The 15,684-nt window shown below is 41.8% G+C and overlaps 4 protein-coding genes across 4 annotated transcripts; 3 read left to right on the top strand and 1 right to left on the bottom strand.

Annotated features, from left to right (window-relative positions):
- Nucleotides 1–5: 5 nt before the first annotated feature.
- FA14DRAFT_161261 (uncharacterized protein) lies at nucleotides 6–5,392 on the bottom strand. The gene has a single exon (XM_025499034.1). The coding sequence runs from the start codon at nucleotides 5,186–5,188 to the stop codon at nucleotides 113–115; it is 5,076 nt and encodes a 1,691-aa protein (XP_025353674.1). The 5' UTR covers nucleotides 5,189–5,392; the 3' UTR covers nucleotides 6–112.
- A 1,167-nt stretch (nucleotides 5,393–6,559) lies between these two features.
- FA14DRAFT_61536 (uncharacterized protein) lies at nucleotides 6,560–7,043 on the top strand. The gene has a single exon (XM_025502565.1). It carries the CDS (start codon nucleotides 6,610–6,612, stop codon nucleotides 6,853–6,855), a length of 246 nt encoding a protein of 81 aa, XP_025353673.1. The 5' UTR covers nucleotides 6,560–6,609; the 3' UTR covers nucleotides 6,856–7,043.
- A 21-nt stretch (nucleotides 7,044–7,064) lies between these two features.
- On the top strand, nucleotides 7,065–13,914 carry FA14DRAFT_190526 (Pkinase-domain-containing protein; the record flags this gene model as incomplete). Its single annotated transcript, XM_025501798.1, has 9 exons — nucleotides 7,065–9,475; nucleotides 9,923–10,268; nucleotides 10,350–10,427; nucleotides 10,498–10,566; nucleotides 10,631–10,695; nucleotides 10,757–10,784; nucleotides 11,230–11,743; nucleotides 12,244–12,804; nucleotides 13,313–13,914. The coding sequence occupies 9 exons, from the start codon at nucleotides 7,065–7,067 to the stop codon at nucleotides 13,912–13,914; spliced, it is 4,674 nt and encodes a 1,557-aa protein (XP_025353672.1).
- Nucleotides 13,915–14,158: 244 nt separating this feature from the next.
- Nucleotides 14,159–14,791, top strand: FA14DRAFT_185168 (uncharacterized protein; the record flags this gene model as incomplete). Its single annotated transcript, XM_025501434.1, has 1 exon — nucleotides 14,159–14,791. The coding sequence occupies one exon, from the start codon at nucleotides 14,159–14,161 to the stop codon at nucleotides 14,789–14,791; it is 633 nt and encodes a 210-aa protein (XP_025353671.1).
- Between the last annotated feature and the right edge of the window lie 893 nt (nucleotides 14,792–15,684).

The following is a 15,684-nucleotide window of genomic DNA, read 5'->3' as shown; positions in this document are numbered from 1 at the left end:
GTCAAGTGTACAAGTGAAATGTTTATTATCATTGATGAATACTATACATGGATTAACGTAAACACATTTGCGCAAACGGGTGACTTTATTCTCATCTTCCCACTCATCTCGCCTACTTCTTCGTCCGCTTCCGAGAAGCTGCCGTTGTGGTTGCTTTTGCTGCTTTTTGATCTTGAACGCTGGCATTGGACGTCTTTCTTTTCCGCGCCGTGGAATTGGCATTACCACCAGCTGTCTTTGAATCTGTCGATTTTCCGTTTGCTGTCTCTTTCTTATCAGCTTTGCCTTTGGCAATTGAAGGCTTTACGGGACTCTTTTCATTGGCCGTGTTTGACTTCTTTGCTCCATTGCTTGCATCTTTGCCTTGCTTGTCTATGGCTGTGTCCTCATGATCATGCTTTGGCGGCGGACAAAGAGCAGGTACCAATTGCTGAAGATCATGAGCAGACAAACCCATCTTTGCAGTGTTGCTTGAAGTTACTAATAATCCTCTTTTTGCATCACGAGCATAAATAGGCTGTCCAGCCAAATTCATGCCATAATTCTGCTCGGAAGGTAAAATGAACGGAACCTTTAACGAGGAATTGTCTAACGCTGTCCTTTTCCTTAAAGGCAAAGACGAGCGTTCTGGCAAACGATCCAAAGTACGGTACGCACGAAAGTGTTGCAAAGAGATTGGTCCATTATTGTTTAGACTGTTCATTTCTGTGAATGATGCGATAGGATGTGCAGAGCCCTGTCCTGCATCTGCCGTGGCTACTGATTTACCTTGAACGAGTGCTTCTACGTTTGGATGCAGATCCCAAGGTTTAATTTGCACTGCAGCAAATTGACCATCAGATATTGCGCTTGAACTACTTTGCGCTTCGATAAGCGAAATCTTTTTACCGCCTATATTCGAAGTAAGATTTGAACCAAGAGCATCAGCATCGATATTGACCAATCGTCCGATTGTCTCAGTTACACGGTCAAGTGGCGAAGGGTGAGTCAACAATCCCGTTTCGATTTGCTCGGATGCACGTTGTCGCATTGTCTGTTGCAATTCCAAAGGTGCCTGTTGCAAGAGATATCTCGCCACGTCCAACAACGTTTCTACCTTTCTTTCACTCATACCTGGTCGACGTGAAAGAGAAAGAGCAATTTGAATGATCGCACAGAATAATCTCGGCGCAAATGCTTTTGTGATTGGGAGCATGAGAATGTTGTCCAATTTCATCAGGAAGCACAGAATGCCAAGTCGCACGGCCAATTCTCCATTCGGCAAATCCGCCTCCGAAGTAGTGATATCCGAGTTCTGTTGATCTGATACGACTTCCTGAACAGGTGATGCAGGAAGATTGCTTTCCAACCACTCTGTCACGAATCGGAACGCTTGAGCAGATAAAGCAGATGCAGAGATAGTCATAGGTGCCATCTTTTGCCATAGACGAAGAAGGCTTTCCAGTTCCGACTGTAGGAGTCTCTCGTCTGTGAATGTTGCTTCCAGTTGCTTATTTAACACCCTTAACCGCTCATCGACCAATCCAATACAGAAGACAGCGCCATTTGAAGAAGACAGAGAGCCAAATAGGCCGGTGATCGAAATCGAAGAGCAAGCAGCGTCCACGGAAGACAGAACACGCTCGCTAAACAGTCTTGCTAGCTCATTCAGCTTGTTGGAGCTGATCGATCCTTCTTTTGTCTTGCTTCGAATTGCTTCAATGGTAATTGCATTCTCGCAAAGCATTTGTGACCATCTCCATTGGTCTGCATTTTCGAATATGCGACTCATTCCAGTGATCAATTCATCATCCGATGTCCATGGCCAACGAGCAGGTAGGAGATCTCGCATTACGGTGTGAAAGTCGCCCGCTGGAACTGTCGATCGGACAAGATCAATAGAATCCTTCAAATTCATCTGCAAAAGACAACGAACATTTTCGTCTCGGCATATGCTGGTGCGCAAGATTTCCAAGTCATTCAATAAAGAGGATTGCTGGTTTACGTTCTCCGCTTTCCGCAAGGCAGATATCATGCGAAGAATATCGGCTGAAAGAGTCCAATGAGAATCAGTGGATCTAAAATTAATGTCCAGTACCACCCAAGACCTCTTTAATCCATCCGAAGGAATGAAGACACTAGAAAGGATGCCGACCACAGCTCTCAGACTGGCGGTATCATTTGCTTCGGAACCACCAGCATATGTAATCAATGTTGGCAAACAAAAGTTTCTGACGATATCAGAAAAGGAAGATGGCTGTGAAGATATTTGAACGATAGACAGATTGACCAAAATATCAACATCGTTGTTAGAGAGACTGGTGTCTTGCAAGCAGTTCGAGAGGTCTTGTACCCATCTTTGTGATTCACCTTTGTAAGCGAGCAACAAAGATCTGAACCAATTCGAAATCAGTTTAATGTTCCCTTCTTGACCGGCCGATAAATATTCATTTGCAACGCTGAGCAGCGAGCGAGGGCTGGCGTAATGGTTCTTCATCATCTCCATCGATTCGGGCAGGCGACCTTCACTGAAGGTCCTCAAAGAGGAAGAAAAAGTCGACAGATCATCTTCGTCTCGGGGTACTCCCAGTTCTTTTGCTGCTGAATTTCCTTCTCCTTGTTGTGGATCAGCTTTCTCAGCATTTATGCCACTCTCGTAATCAGTCCTGAAAACTGATCCCATACATAGAAGTACTAAACGATTCTGCTTTGCGTAAGAGTTGGCGACCTTGATGATCGTCTCACTGTACGTCTGTGGATGCTGACTGATATCCTCTAAAACTTCCTGCAAAGCAGCAAACTCTTGTGCTTCAATCAGTAAACTAGCAAATTGACTAAGCTGATAATCTTGCAGTACTTCCTGTCCGTAAACATATTCTCGAAAACTTGGCAATAGATGCAGTTGCACAATTCTACTTCTAATGTATCGCGAACTTCCCCAGAATCGTGGTAATTTTCTTTGCAGATCGAAATGCTCTGACTTCCCTTGTGCTTCACTTGCATCTTGTGATCCACTCAGCCATGGTAATGCAGACGACAGCTCTCGTAATGCACGCCTTTCCATCGCTTCTTCCCATGATTCTTTTGCACGATTACCATAAATTGCCACCCTCCTTTGATGTTCCAAAGGAGCAGGACACGCAATCAAAGGTACAGACCTCAACAATTTGGAATGCAACGAATCAGCAACGGGTATTTCTTGGTGTTTCCCGTTCGTTCCTTCTGAGTCTGGCCTAATCTCTCTTCCTCCCATTGCCGTCAATCCACGGGCTGTCAATCTTTGAAGATATTTCGGAAATGAAAAGCACCCAAGTCGATATAATTCGCCAATCAGTATAATCATCTCGTGCAGTGAGGTAGAAAACAAAACATTCTGCCATCGCAACGATTTTTGATTTCCTTCGCTTTCCTCTTCACCAACATTTTGCTTTTTGGCCAAGTCTACATCTGTGATCCATGACATGACAATGGCATCCAAATCGATTCGATCCAAAACCATCCTCTTGCCATCTTTTGATTTATGCGTTGCTCGTTTTTGTGATCGGCTGGGCTGATATCGTATATACATGTTCAACATCGTTGCAACAGCAAAAGGTCTGTGAGTACCAACACGCCAATCACAAGTTGCCCAAACCAAAAGCGTTCGTATTCTGTCAGAGATAGAGGCACAGTATCGGCCAAAATATAACTCAAAGGTGGACTGTAGGTCTTCATGTGCCGGTATTCGGTCAAGAATCATCAAATCTTGAAGTCGAGCTAGATCAGTAGACTGCTCGTCATCGGCCGAGGTAAAATTTGTGAAAGAAGCAAGAAGCTTCTCATTCCTCTCAGCGATCGATTTCAGCTTGCAGTCAGATGCACCGCTTTTGCGTGCTTCATTTATGATTCTTGACAGATCTTGCCAGCACGACGGGCTAACGAAAGAATCTGGTCTCGTGTTGAATACATACAGCAACATAGCAGTAATCTCCTTTTGGATAAAGGTACTGCTGGATGTCACTTGCTCTTCCAAATCCTTGAGCTTTGAAGTCAAGACGGTCAGAGCCAGGTGGCTCAGTGTGATGCTGTTGGCTATGATATCCAAGAATTCTTGAAATAGAGCAAGAGTGATAAAAATTTGAGCAACATTTGCAGTCCTGAACATATCAATCGAAAAGCGAGCGGCCACTTGACAATCAATCAAGCCTTCATTTGCTAAAGCTCGTAAAAGAGCCACGCTGTAGTTCCACTTCGCCATCCATCGATCTCTGAAATCGTCCTCTAGGATTAATGCGTATGGCTCTTCGTTGTGCTGAGGAGTAGAAATCGAAGACCGATTTCTCGAAGGCATAGGCGAAGGAGGTGCTGCAGGACTGTCTGATACGCTACTGTGATGATGTGTAATGATCAATTCTACAATTTGCCTTCGAAGCCATCCCATCATTGTAGCAGTCCATTCGGATGTATAAAATGCACTATTACCTTGTCTAAGGCGTGAAGACGATATCTCACTTGCACCCACCACACGAATAAACCATACTGCTCGAGAGATTTCCACGCTGTTTGGCAATCCATTACGCTCTCCACCGGGGGTACTTGCATTGACGCCATTGCTAGAGCTGCTTCCAATCGAAGGTTGAGATTTCATTGCTGCCATTGCACCTGAAACGCTTCCACCGTTCCATAGCATATCCAGCATACGTTCACCTCTGTATCCATGTGGTACACTTCTGGCAAGCTTCCCTATCGGCACCGAAGGATCGGCGAGATCCTTGACGTATGCTGCCAGTTTGACTTCATTCAATGTCACCCTCTGCGGTTGCCTGTATTGAGAAGCAGTTGGTCCACATCGTAAACCGGCCAATTGCTTTCTTCGCTGGGCAACTTCTTCAAACAGGCTTCCTAATTGATTGACGACTTGTTTTCCTTTTAGCCGGTCATAGATCATATCATGTGCTGAGAAAGTTTCATTCCCAACGGCCGGTCTTGCATTCAGTCCGTTTCGTACATTCACCTCTGACATTTCATCTTCAGGCGGTCCAGGTTCTTTTGGTCTACGAATGTAAATGTCTGGTGCTCCAATTGCACGCGAACCTGGATGCAATCTTGGTCGCCATTTTGGTGGAATGAGCTCGTATACGATCGGCTTTGTGGCTCCTTGTATCGCATTCTTTGTTTCATGTTTTTGTGATCCTGATGCGACCGGAGATGGTCCGAATGAGCCAGACATGTTTGCCTATCAATCCTCCCTGTCACGTCTTTGAAGTTGGATGTACACGATGATCACCTCCTCTTTCACTTTGCATGATAGGGCCTTGTTACTAAATGCATGACTAGTGAATGACAGCGTGTTCTTCCAGCAAAGAGATGCTTTTCAAATTGTCAATGCCATCAAAGGATGAATGTTAGTCAGGACCAGAAGAAAGTCTTCAAATTGACGAGCAATGCCGTCCATCCAAGATGCCGAATTAAATAGAGCACACTTTCTAAACCTTGATTCGCGTATTGTGCACTGCACTGCACCACCGCACACGCTCTGATAAAAAGTTAAAAGCGGGGGAAAGCCGATTATTCTCCACCAACAGATAAAAGGCAAATTACATAAGCAGATCATTCATTCTTATAATCATTTCCCCATTGGTAACCGCATGACCACTTGTACTACTCGGATATATGCGCTTTATTCGAAATAACATTAACCCCTTGCAAAAGTCACTTTTTAGGCTCTGATCTGTCCGGAAATAAGCGCGAAAATGAAAAATTACCCGATAATAAGACTCCGTTCAGCAAAGGTGTGTTTTGAGTCAAGTCCAATCAACTCGTTGGTATACTCATTCTTCAAGGCCCATTCGACATTTATTGACTGCATCTAACTTTTGACTGATTGGACGTTTTTTTTTGCGGGATCCTTGCCCTCTTTTCTTCTCCGCCAGCAAGGAAATGATGAAGCCCGAACAGTGTCAACTTTTAGCATCAAGCAGGGGAAGCAAGGCTCTGATTACGCTAAAGCAATGCATCAAACGCCCTGTTTAATTTTGCTCCTGCATGTAAACGCAATTTGACCTCAACATGCAAAAAAAGAGGGACGCTATTTATCTGCTAAATAAATTCAACCCTCTCATCTTCTTTTGAGCTTTGTTCATTTCACTCTTCTTTCGGTGGGACATCTTGAAGAGAGATCTCTCCTCCAAGATACATATTAAATACAAAAATGTTTTTTTTGTATTGTGTTGTATTGTTCAAGAGAAGCCAGCGTACCTGAGACAAAAGGTTGATTCTTTGAATTTTTTTGCTTTGACCGCTTTAGCGTGGACATTTTGTATGCCTGCTGTCGATGTTTGTATTGGTAATGCATGAATTGCAATTCCGGCGCACATGAACACTGTCCGGGTTTAAGACTTTTCCCCCCACCGATGTTGCTGTACAACTTCTTGATCCGCGCAAAAGAACAGTCAAAACAAAAATAAAGAGGCAAATCCTGCGCCGCTTTCTTTTTTTTTTGCTTTGCTTTGTAGCTCTGTCGAGATGTCGGCAGATGCACGCTCGTGTAAAGAGTAGTGTGCGATTGTGCTTATAGCAAAGAAGTCTGCACACACACACAATTGCACACTCTTTGATTGTTGGTCAAATTAGGGATCAATTTATTGGCATATGACAAGGTTCATCATTTTTGGTCTTCTTGAAGATTGGTTTCATTTCTTGGATAGGGACCGACAACTTCCTTTTTTCCTTTTCTTTTTCATTTCTTATACAGCGATCATAGCAAAAGGCTTTCCTATCAGACGATTCAATAGAACAAAGAGTTACTTACTCAAGTGGCAAGCTTACACGAAGGCGGGTATTCTTTCATCATTTCAACAGGCGAGTGAACACAACAAGGGTGACTCTGGCTGCTGAACGTGTTTGCTATATCACATCATTTTGACGACTTTCATCAAATTCAAATCGATCTAAATCACTCTAAACTCAAGCAAGACTCATTGATTCAATAAGCATCCGTGTTTAGTCAATATATCGCCACTGTATTCTCCTTACGGCCAAGAATAAGCGGTTCCGACTTTTTCTCAAGCGGCGATTCTGAGCACTTCCTTTCTTCATCCGAGATGATGTCTACTCCTCCATCAACACATACACCAACCTTTGGCAATAACAATCAAGACAAAACACCTCGTGATTATATCGGTAACGGTATACATGCATATTCATCTTCACCAATGAACGGAATACATCCCGAACATGGCGTCGATCGCAGTCCAAACGATTACGTAGCCAATGGCTTCAACGGCAGCAGTAATCATGCGCAGGGAGGACTGTATTCCTCTTCCTCGTCTGCTCATACGAACAATGGAAAGGATAAGAAATGGAAGCAAATGTTCAAATTTGGATCCATCGGAAAGAAGATGGGACACAATGGTGAACCGATTGGCTCACCTTCCAGTCATGCTTCCCAAAGCAGACAGGCTAGTCAACAATCAAACTTTTCCAATTCAACAAGCAAACAAGCATCGCCAGTCTTTAGCTCTTCGTCATTCAAACCTTTGCCCGGTAGCACAGTCGTTGCTGATCCCGGATCTTTCTCGAATGACAGTGTATCTTCAGATGGCGTAGATCACGCTTTAGGCAATGGAAGCAAGGCATACTTGCAAGGAGCAGATGGCAGGAGGGTGCCATCTGGACAATCAAAACTACAGCCTTCGGTTGAGGTGATTGGAGGTGGAACAGATCAAGCACCACAATTAGCATTACCCTTGTCCGCGAACGAGTCTTCTTCTGGTTTTTCTAAAAAATTGTTAAGAAGAGTTTCCAGTGCGCCAAATTACAATGATTTGATCGATCCCGCTTTGAGGGAAGAAAGGGCCGATCAGAAACAAGATCAGTATACAACCTCCTCCGCACTCACAACCCCGATGCACGAGGACCGAAAAGCCAATGGAAGTTCATCAAAATCCGGCTTGCCGCTCACGCCAGATGGTTTGGACCCTTTCTTCCCTGGCTCACCTGTTCGTATGGATAGTAATGCAAGATCCTTCAGTAGCAAAGATTTCGAAAAAGCGGCAAAATCTTCGGGAAAGACTACACCAAAGAGTAAGAGTGGTATCTTGTTCCCTGGCTCAAAGAAAAAGAACGAGAGTGTTAAATCGCAATTAGGCGACAGACGTCCTCCGCTGCTCAGTACACCTTCCAGTGCCATCAATTTGGCTGCTCTGCAGTCTACGGAGAGCAAAACTCCAGATGGTGGACTCACGCCGCCAAGAACGACATTCCGAAGAACGTACAGCAGTAACAGTATCAAAGTTCGCGAAGTGGAAGTTGGACCGAATAGTTTCACAAAGATCAAGATGTTGGGTAAAGGTGATGTAGGGAAAGTATACCTCGTGCGAGAGAAAAAGAGCGATAAGCTATTTGCCATGAAAGTGTTGTCGAAGAAGGAAATGATCAAACGTAACAAGATTAAGCGTGTAATGGCAGAGCAAGAGATTTTGTCAACGTCCAATCATCCTTTCATCGTTACGCTTTATCACTCTTTCCAATCGGACGACTACTTGTACCTTTGCATGGAATATTGCATGGGCGGAGAATTTTTCAGAGCTTTACAGACAAGACCGGGAAAATGTTTGCCGGAAGAACATGCTCGCTTTTACGCAGCAGAGGTGATTGCTGCTTTGGAATATTTGCACTTGATGGGATTCATCTATCGTGATTTGAAACCGGAGAATATTTTGTTGCATCAATCAGGACATGTGATGTTATCCGATTTTGACTTGTCTGCTCGGGCGACCCAAAGAGGAGGTGCACCGGCAGTCATCCGACAAGTTTCGCCAAACAGTGCACCATTGGTGGACACGAGATCGTGCATTGCGGACTTGCGAACGAATTCGTTTGTTGGAACGGAAGAGTATATCGCACCTGAAGTGATTAAAGGATGTGGTCATACGAGTGCGGTCGATTGGTGGACATTGGGTATCTTGATTTACGAAATGATCTTTGCAACAACGCCATTCAAAGGTAGCTCGCGAAATCAGACTTTCTCAAATGTCTTGCGAAATGAGGTTCAATTCCCTGAAGGTATTCCGATCTCTTCTTTCGGTAAATCTTTGATCCGCAAGTTGCTCATCAAAGAAGAGGCAAAACGACTTGGATCACAATCTGGTGCATCAGAAGTGAAGCAGCACAAGTGGTTCGGTCCAATCTCTTGGGGTTTGTTGCGTAATTTGACTCCTCCGATCGTGCCTGCTTCTTCTAACGGCTTGGATGCAGTCAATTTCCGAAACGTTCGAGAGTCCAGATCTTTAAATTTGGATAGCCAAAGCATCAGTCAAAATGGAAAGTCAACCAAAGAACGGTCTGCCAATCGATCTGCCAATAATGGTGCAGGCTCCACCACGACTGGTAGTAATACACCACAGGGAGAATTCAAAGCTACAGCCGGTAAGAAAGGAGCAAAAGAGGAGGAGGGAGATGCAGTAGACAATCCATTCTCAGGATTCAATTCTATTACCCTGCACCACGGCGAAGAGTAAGGACTGGTGCGTGCGTGCACAGCTTTGATTTTCGATTCGCTTTTTTTACGCATACACAACGCAAAATTTACAATAACAACAAATAGCTGGTTCTATCGATTCTTGATCAAGGGCATCTCTCATTGGCGAAATTCATGGTCATGACTCAATTTTCCTTTCAATTTTCAGCATATACACACACACAATATCAGCACACATTTCAAGAAAACTTTACACTTCCATGGATCTTCAATTAATTCATTCTTGATTGACTTTATTTCTCAGCTTTTTTTGTATCTTTTTTTACTCATTTCACGACAAATGGCTATTACGTCGACCACAATTGTTTTGAACGGGGATGAACACCGAAAGCTGTGTAAAGCAATGTAGCTCCGACGTGTGGGTGATAGAAGATAAAGATGACGAAATGATTGCTTTCTTGTTCATTCGCATCTTTGTCTCAGATCGACAACATCTACGAAGATGAAATTTGGTATTTTTGCACTGATAACGTCCGTTATGCTATTCCGAATCAATTTCATATCAGGAGCCAGTTCAGGTTCTGAAGGTAGAAATGAATTGAACTATGACGATTTCAGTTGGTTTACAGAAGAACATTCATTAGTCACGCCAGAGGAAATGAGATTGCCATCTATGATGCATCATGTGCCAGCACCCACTCAAGAAGAAACGGCGCCTTTTCACCGAGAACATCGCAAGATTGATGATGCTGATAGAAAAGACCGTAGCCATGAAGTGATGAAAGAGCAACTTAAACGTGCACGCGCGACTGGGATTGGATCTCTTTTTGTGAGTGGGATGCCGGGGGGGGGGTTAATTTTTTTTTCATGGTAGCTAATTTTGAATGACTTTTTTCTGTTTGTGATGAAGAAAAAGAAGAAACCACGTACATACAGTACCTCTGACAGAGCAATTCAGTTAAGGCAAGAAAGGCAAAGAATATTTGAGGTAAGCTTGTGCTTTATCCATAAGAGGGAGAAAGTTTGGTATCTCAGTATGCTTCTCAATCAATCCACAGGATCCTGCAACGGCTGTAGCTTACTTGGATGGAAGGAAAGCAAAAGAAAAAATTAGGAGAGCTGCCTGGGTAAGTAAAGGCAACTTATTGAAATTCTCAGCATTTGATGTGCTAAGCTCCTTTCCCTTATCAGACGCCAGAAAAGAGAGCAGCTCATAATGCGAGAGCAAGAAAAATTTCAGAAGCCAGAAGAGAATGGTGAGTTTGAGATAGAAGAATACCATTAAGATGATGACTAAGTTCATCTATATCGTTCTAGGCTTCGACTTCCGGGAAATGAGGTTGAGGTAAGATTTGAGCTCGGAGACTCTCCCTGCGTATAGCTCGTCACGCTGACATCATTCGTTTCCATCACAGAGAGAAGCTTTTCTGGCCAGAGCCCGGTTTAATCGCGCAAGATACAACAAAAAGAAAACGAAAAAGAATGATGACAAGCAGTGAAAAGAGCTTAAAGCAAATGGTCTTCTCGTTGATTCTTCTTTTGCGTATACCGCAAACAACTTTGTTTGTGCGGTTTGCAACACTCTGATGACTTTAGCCCCGTGTTGGCGAATAGGTCAAACTAATCCTCATACTTGCTGCTCTATACCATCATATCATCCTTCACGCATATCGCCGAAGATGAAAGGATACATCTTTCTATATTTTGTCTTTATATATTGCCCATTCGTTTCCACAGCTGGCGATAATCATCTCAATGTACACGACTTCAATCTTAATGAGTTTCCACAGTTGACAGATGATGAGCAAGTTGCATTGTCACAGTCTGATCTGCCAAGTGCTTCAAGCCCTGCATCAGCTCAACTTCATCGAGAAAGCGAAAAGACTAAGGAGAAAGTCAGAATGAGAACAACAAAGAGGAGAAGAAGTCCAGCATACTACAATGCTGCACTTCAACAGACGGTAGGAGAAATAAATAAGGCGAATGAAAGATTATTAGAAGCGAGAAAATCCGGTAAAGGTTCATTGTTACAGGCAAAAAAGTATTCCCAAACGGAAAAAGCAGTGCAGGCAAAACGAAAAAGAGATGACAGAGCAGAAAAAGGCGGCATTGAACATGAAAAATATTTAAGATACCGCAGAGAGCAAGAAAAAGCAAGAAGACATGCACTTTCTCCGGAACAAAGAGAATTCGAAAATGCTAAACAAAGAATAAGGGAACAAAAAAGGAGAGATTGGCTCAAACTCCCAGGTAATGAAGCCGAACGTGAAGCCAAGATGATGAAGGATCGTGCCAACTTTCATCGTTATCATGCAAAAAGAAAACCTTAGCGTACCGCAACAGCTCTTCCTGTATTTGATGGCATACAAGCCCCTGGAGATGCCGATACACTAGGCATGTGGTAAAAGCAGAACAGAACAAAATAAGAGAAGTATCTGAAATACTGCGACTTCCGGGAAATGAGCTCGAGGGGGATTTAAGCTCCAAGAGACCTTTTTGTGCAACATCAAGGTGACATATTATGCCAGAGTCCGTTCTGCTTAGGGGCTACAAGAGACCCGCAAAGTTTCAAGTCGATCAATGGCAGGACGAGCATAAAACAAAGTTCATTTCTTGCTGCGGCTTTCTGTGTGTGCTATGCCCCGCTCTGAGGACCGTTTATTACAGACCGCCGTACTTTTACATAACGATGTAAAGGCATACTTTTTTACACTTCCTCCCTCTTCCGTCATACCATCCTTCACGCTTGCAACCAAATATGAAACTATACAGTTCCGCATATCTTTTATTGCTTTCGTTTCCAGTTATTTGCCCTGCTAGTGACAATCAAGTCAACGTACGCGATTATAACTTTGATGATTTTTCATGGTTTACAGATAACGATTATATTGTCTCACCTGAGCATCTTCAACTACCAAAGGAACCAAGCTCGCCAAAAGTGCAACGTCAAATAATAGTGAATACGAAGGCAAAGGTCAAACAAGGACCAAAGAAGAGAAGGAGCCCGGAGTATTATAGTGCTATACTTGAACGAACAAAAGGTGAATTAGAGAAAGTGAATAAAGATTTAGAGCATGCAAGAAAGACTGGTAAAGGTTCACTTAGAATGCCTAAAAGCTCTTTTATGACGACTGAAGGTATTAAAGCAAAACAAAGGAGAGATTCACGGGCAAAGAAAGGTGGTAAAGAGTATGAAGAATTCAAAGAAATGCGAAGGCAGAAAGAGAAAGCAAGAAGAGACGCACGTACGCCAGAAGAGAAAGCAATTGAGAATGCCAAGCAAAGGTTGAGGGAAGAGAATAGGAAAAGATGGCTTAATCTTCCAGGTAATGAGGCTGAACTTGAAGCCAAGAAGTTGAAACAGCGTGTCAGCTTCAATCGTTTTCATGCACGATCAAGGACAGTTGAACAATAGTGGATCGCAACAAAGAGGTTCTTTGCTAGCCAGATAGGGCGGGAACAGAATAGTTCACGTCTCTATCAGGCTTCGACTTCCAGGGAATGAGTTTGAAGTAAGGCTATTTGTCAAGACCATTGCTAGGAAATTACGCCGACATCCTTGCGTACATAATAGAGAGAGGCTTTCCAGGCCAGAGTACGTCATAGTGGCGCTTAATGGACGAATAAACAAATGATTATCAACAGTAGGATGTTCATAATCTGATTGCATCCTCGTTGCTTTTTTGCGTACACAGTATGCTATTGTGTGTGGTCTGCTCCATTCTGATGACCATATGGCTAACCGCCCCTTGCTTTCAAATAAGGAGACAGACTTTCAGTCTCTATCCACTCGTTGCTCTATACTATCACATCGTTTTGTACCCTTGTTACTGAAGATGTTGAGAGTATACATCTTTATTTATCTTTTCTTAGTACACTGTTCGGTCGTTTCCACTGCTGGCGATGACCATCTCAATGTACGTGACTTCAACCTTAATGAAACTCCACGGCTATATGATGATGAACAAGCTCTGCTAACTGAATCAAGCACCGCAAAAGCTCACAGTCAACGAGGAAGCGGAAAGGCTATACAGAAAGTACAAAGAGACATAAAGAGGAGACGTAGTCCGCAATACTATACTGCTGTACTAGAACAGATGGAAGAAAAAATGAAAGATGTGAATGAAAAGTTAGGAGAATCAAGGAAAACTGGTAAAGGTTCGTTGATAAAAACAAAGCAACTCAAGCAAACATATAGTGCAGTGAAGTCAAAAAAAGAAAGAGATGAACGTATAAAGAAAGGCGGTAAAGAACTCGAAGATTATCGAAAATTACGACGAGACAAAGCGAAAGCAAAAAGAGCAGCACGTACGCCAGAACAAATAGAGATTGAAAGAGCTAAGCAAAGGTTGAGGGAACAAAACAGGAGGAACTGGCATAAATTGCCGGGTAACGAAGCCGAACGAGAAGCCAGCCTTCTGAAGAATCGTTATAACTTCAAACGTTATTACGCAAAAACGAGAACCACGAAATGAGCTTTTCGCGACCTTTTTGTATATGTGGCATACGCTCCCTATGTGCTTTGCCCCGGTGTCATGATTTTATTGAATTGGACAAGTAAGACAGCCCCGTTCTCAAGCATTCATAGCGGTGCATGTGAATGATGGAAGAAACTTTCACTATTTCTACTCCTGACCTTCGAAGTTTCACATTTTTCATCTTTTGCCCTAATCTTCGACATCATTTTATGATCATTTCAACTTTACGCACATAGCTGAAATGAAAGTTTTCTATTTTGCATATCTTCTTTTACTCAACCTTCCGTTTATTTCAACTACCGATGATTTTGATTCCAATGACTTTTCATGGTTCACGGACAACGATAATATTGTTTCCTCAGAGCAGATGCATTTACCGAACGATTCAAGCTCTCCAAAAGTTCAGCATAGAGCTCAGGAAAGCGTAAATGTTAAAGTTAAGCGTATTACCAAGAGACGGCGTAGCCCCGCATACTACTCTGCTAGACTGAAAGATATGGAAGGGGAGCTTAAGCAAGCGAATGAAAAGTTGGAACAAGCGAGGATCACCGGGGAAGGTTCATTAAAAAAGCCGAAAAAATTTGCCGAAGCAAATAAAGCAGTAAGAGAAAGACTCCAAAGAAATGAAAGAGTGATGAAAGGTGGTAAAGAATATGACGAGTATTTAAAGTTACGAAGGGATCGACAAAGAGCTAGAAGGTTAGCGTATACACCAGAGCAGAAAAAGCTTGTACAATTCAAACAGAGGGAGAAAGAACAAAAGAAAAGGGACTGGCTCAAACTTCCAGGCAACGAAGCTGAACTTGAAGCCTGGAAATTAAAACATCGTGCAAGTCTCAATCGACATTTTGCAAAAGAAAGAAAGAAAAATTAATGTGACGCAACAACACGTCATGTATATCTATAGTATAAAGATTAATTGACCCTAACCCTAACCCTAATCCTGGATAGAGATAGAATAGCACAATATTTTTATAATCACCAGACTTGCTGAGACTTCCGGAGAACGAATTTGAGCTCTCGGGTTGTTTGCTACTAGATCCAAAGAAAAGGAGGTTGATCCATAGTAGTGCGAGTTCAGAGCTCTATTATTTTTGAGTGCCTCTTGTTGGATATCCTATGTTTAATGTAAGCTAGATATACTTGGGAATGATGATAGTATTAGATAGAATGTAAATACATGCACTTTTACCTAACACCGAACATCGTATAACTTACTTTACCAGTAAATATAATTATATACTTGTACAGTATAATTATTCTATATACATAGGAATATCCTATGATTTAAGATCTACTAAGAAGCGGTAGTTCTACTACTATAAACCCTACTATATACTAATACTTTCTCTAATACTCTTCTTTAATAGTCTAGAGTTATTTTAGAATATTATTAAATAAATATTATATTATCTTATAATATATATTATCTATAAGATATTTTATTAATATATCTATTTTCTAGTTTTCTATAATAATATATTTAAGCTAAAATTTATCTTTCTTAATTTTATCTTTTATTATATAAAATCTAATATTAATATATTTTAATCTTTTATATAATATCTAATTTTTATTAAAAATAATTATTATTATATTATTATAATAAAGAATTATAGATTTTATTATTATTAAATTTAAATTTTTATATAAAAATATAAATTATTAAATCTCTTTTAATATTTTATTTATAATAATATATTTTATTTTTATTATTAATCTTATTATTAATAATTATTTTTATAATATCTATATAATTAAATTATT

This window comes from Meira miltonrushii, assembly GCF_003144205.1.
Source record: "Meira miltonrushii strain MCA 3882 unplaced genomic scaffold FA14scaffold_3, whole genome shotgun sequence".
Lineage (NCBI taxonomy): Eukaryota > Fungi > Basidiomycota > Exobasidiomycetes > Exobasidiales > Brachybasidiaceae > Meira > Meira miltonrushii.
The sequence above is the reverse complement of the archived record's forward strand: the minus strand, read 5'-3'. Positions and strand labels throughout refer to the sequence as shown.

Coding starts and splice junctions, on each gene's coding strand:
- FA14DRAFT_161261 (XM_025499034.1), bottom strand. CDS start 5,188: ATGTCTGGCTCATTCGGACCATCTCCGGTCGCATCAGGATCACAAAAA.
- FA14DRAFT_61536 (XM_025502565.1), top strand. CDS start 6,610: ATGACAAGGTTCATCATTTTTGGTCTTCTTGAAGATTGGTTTCATTTC.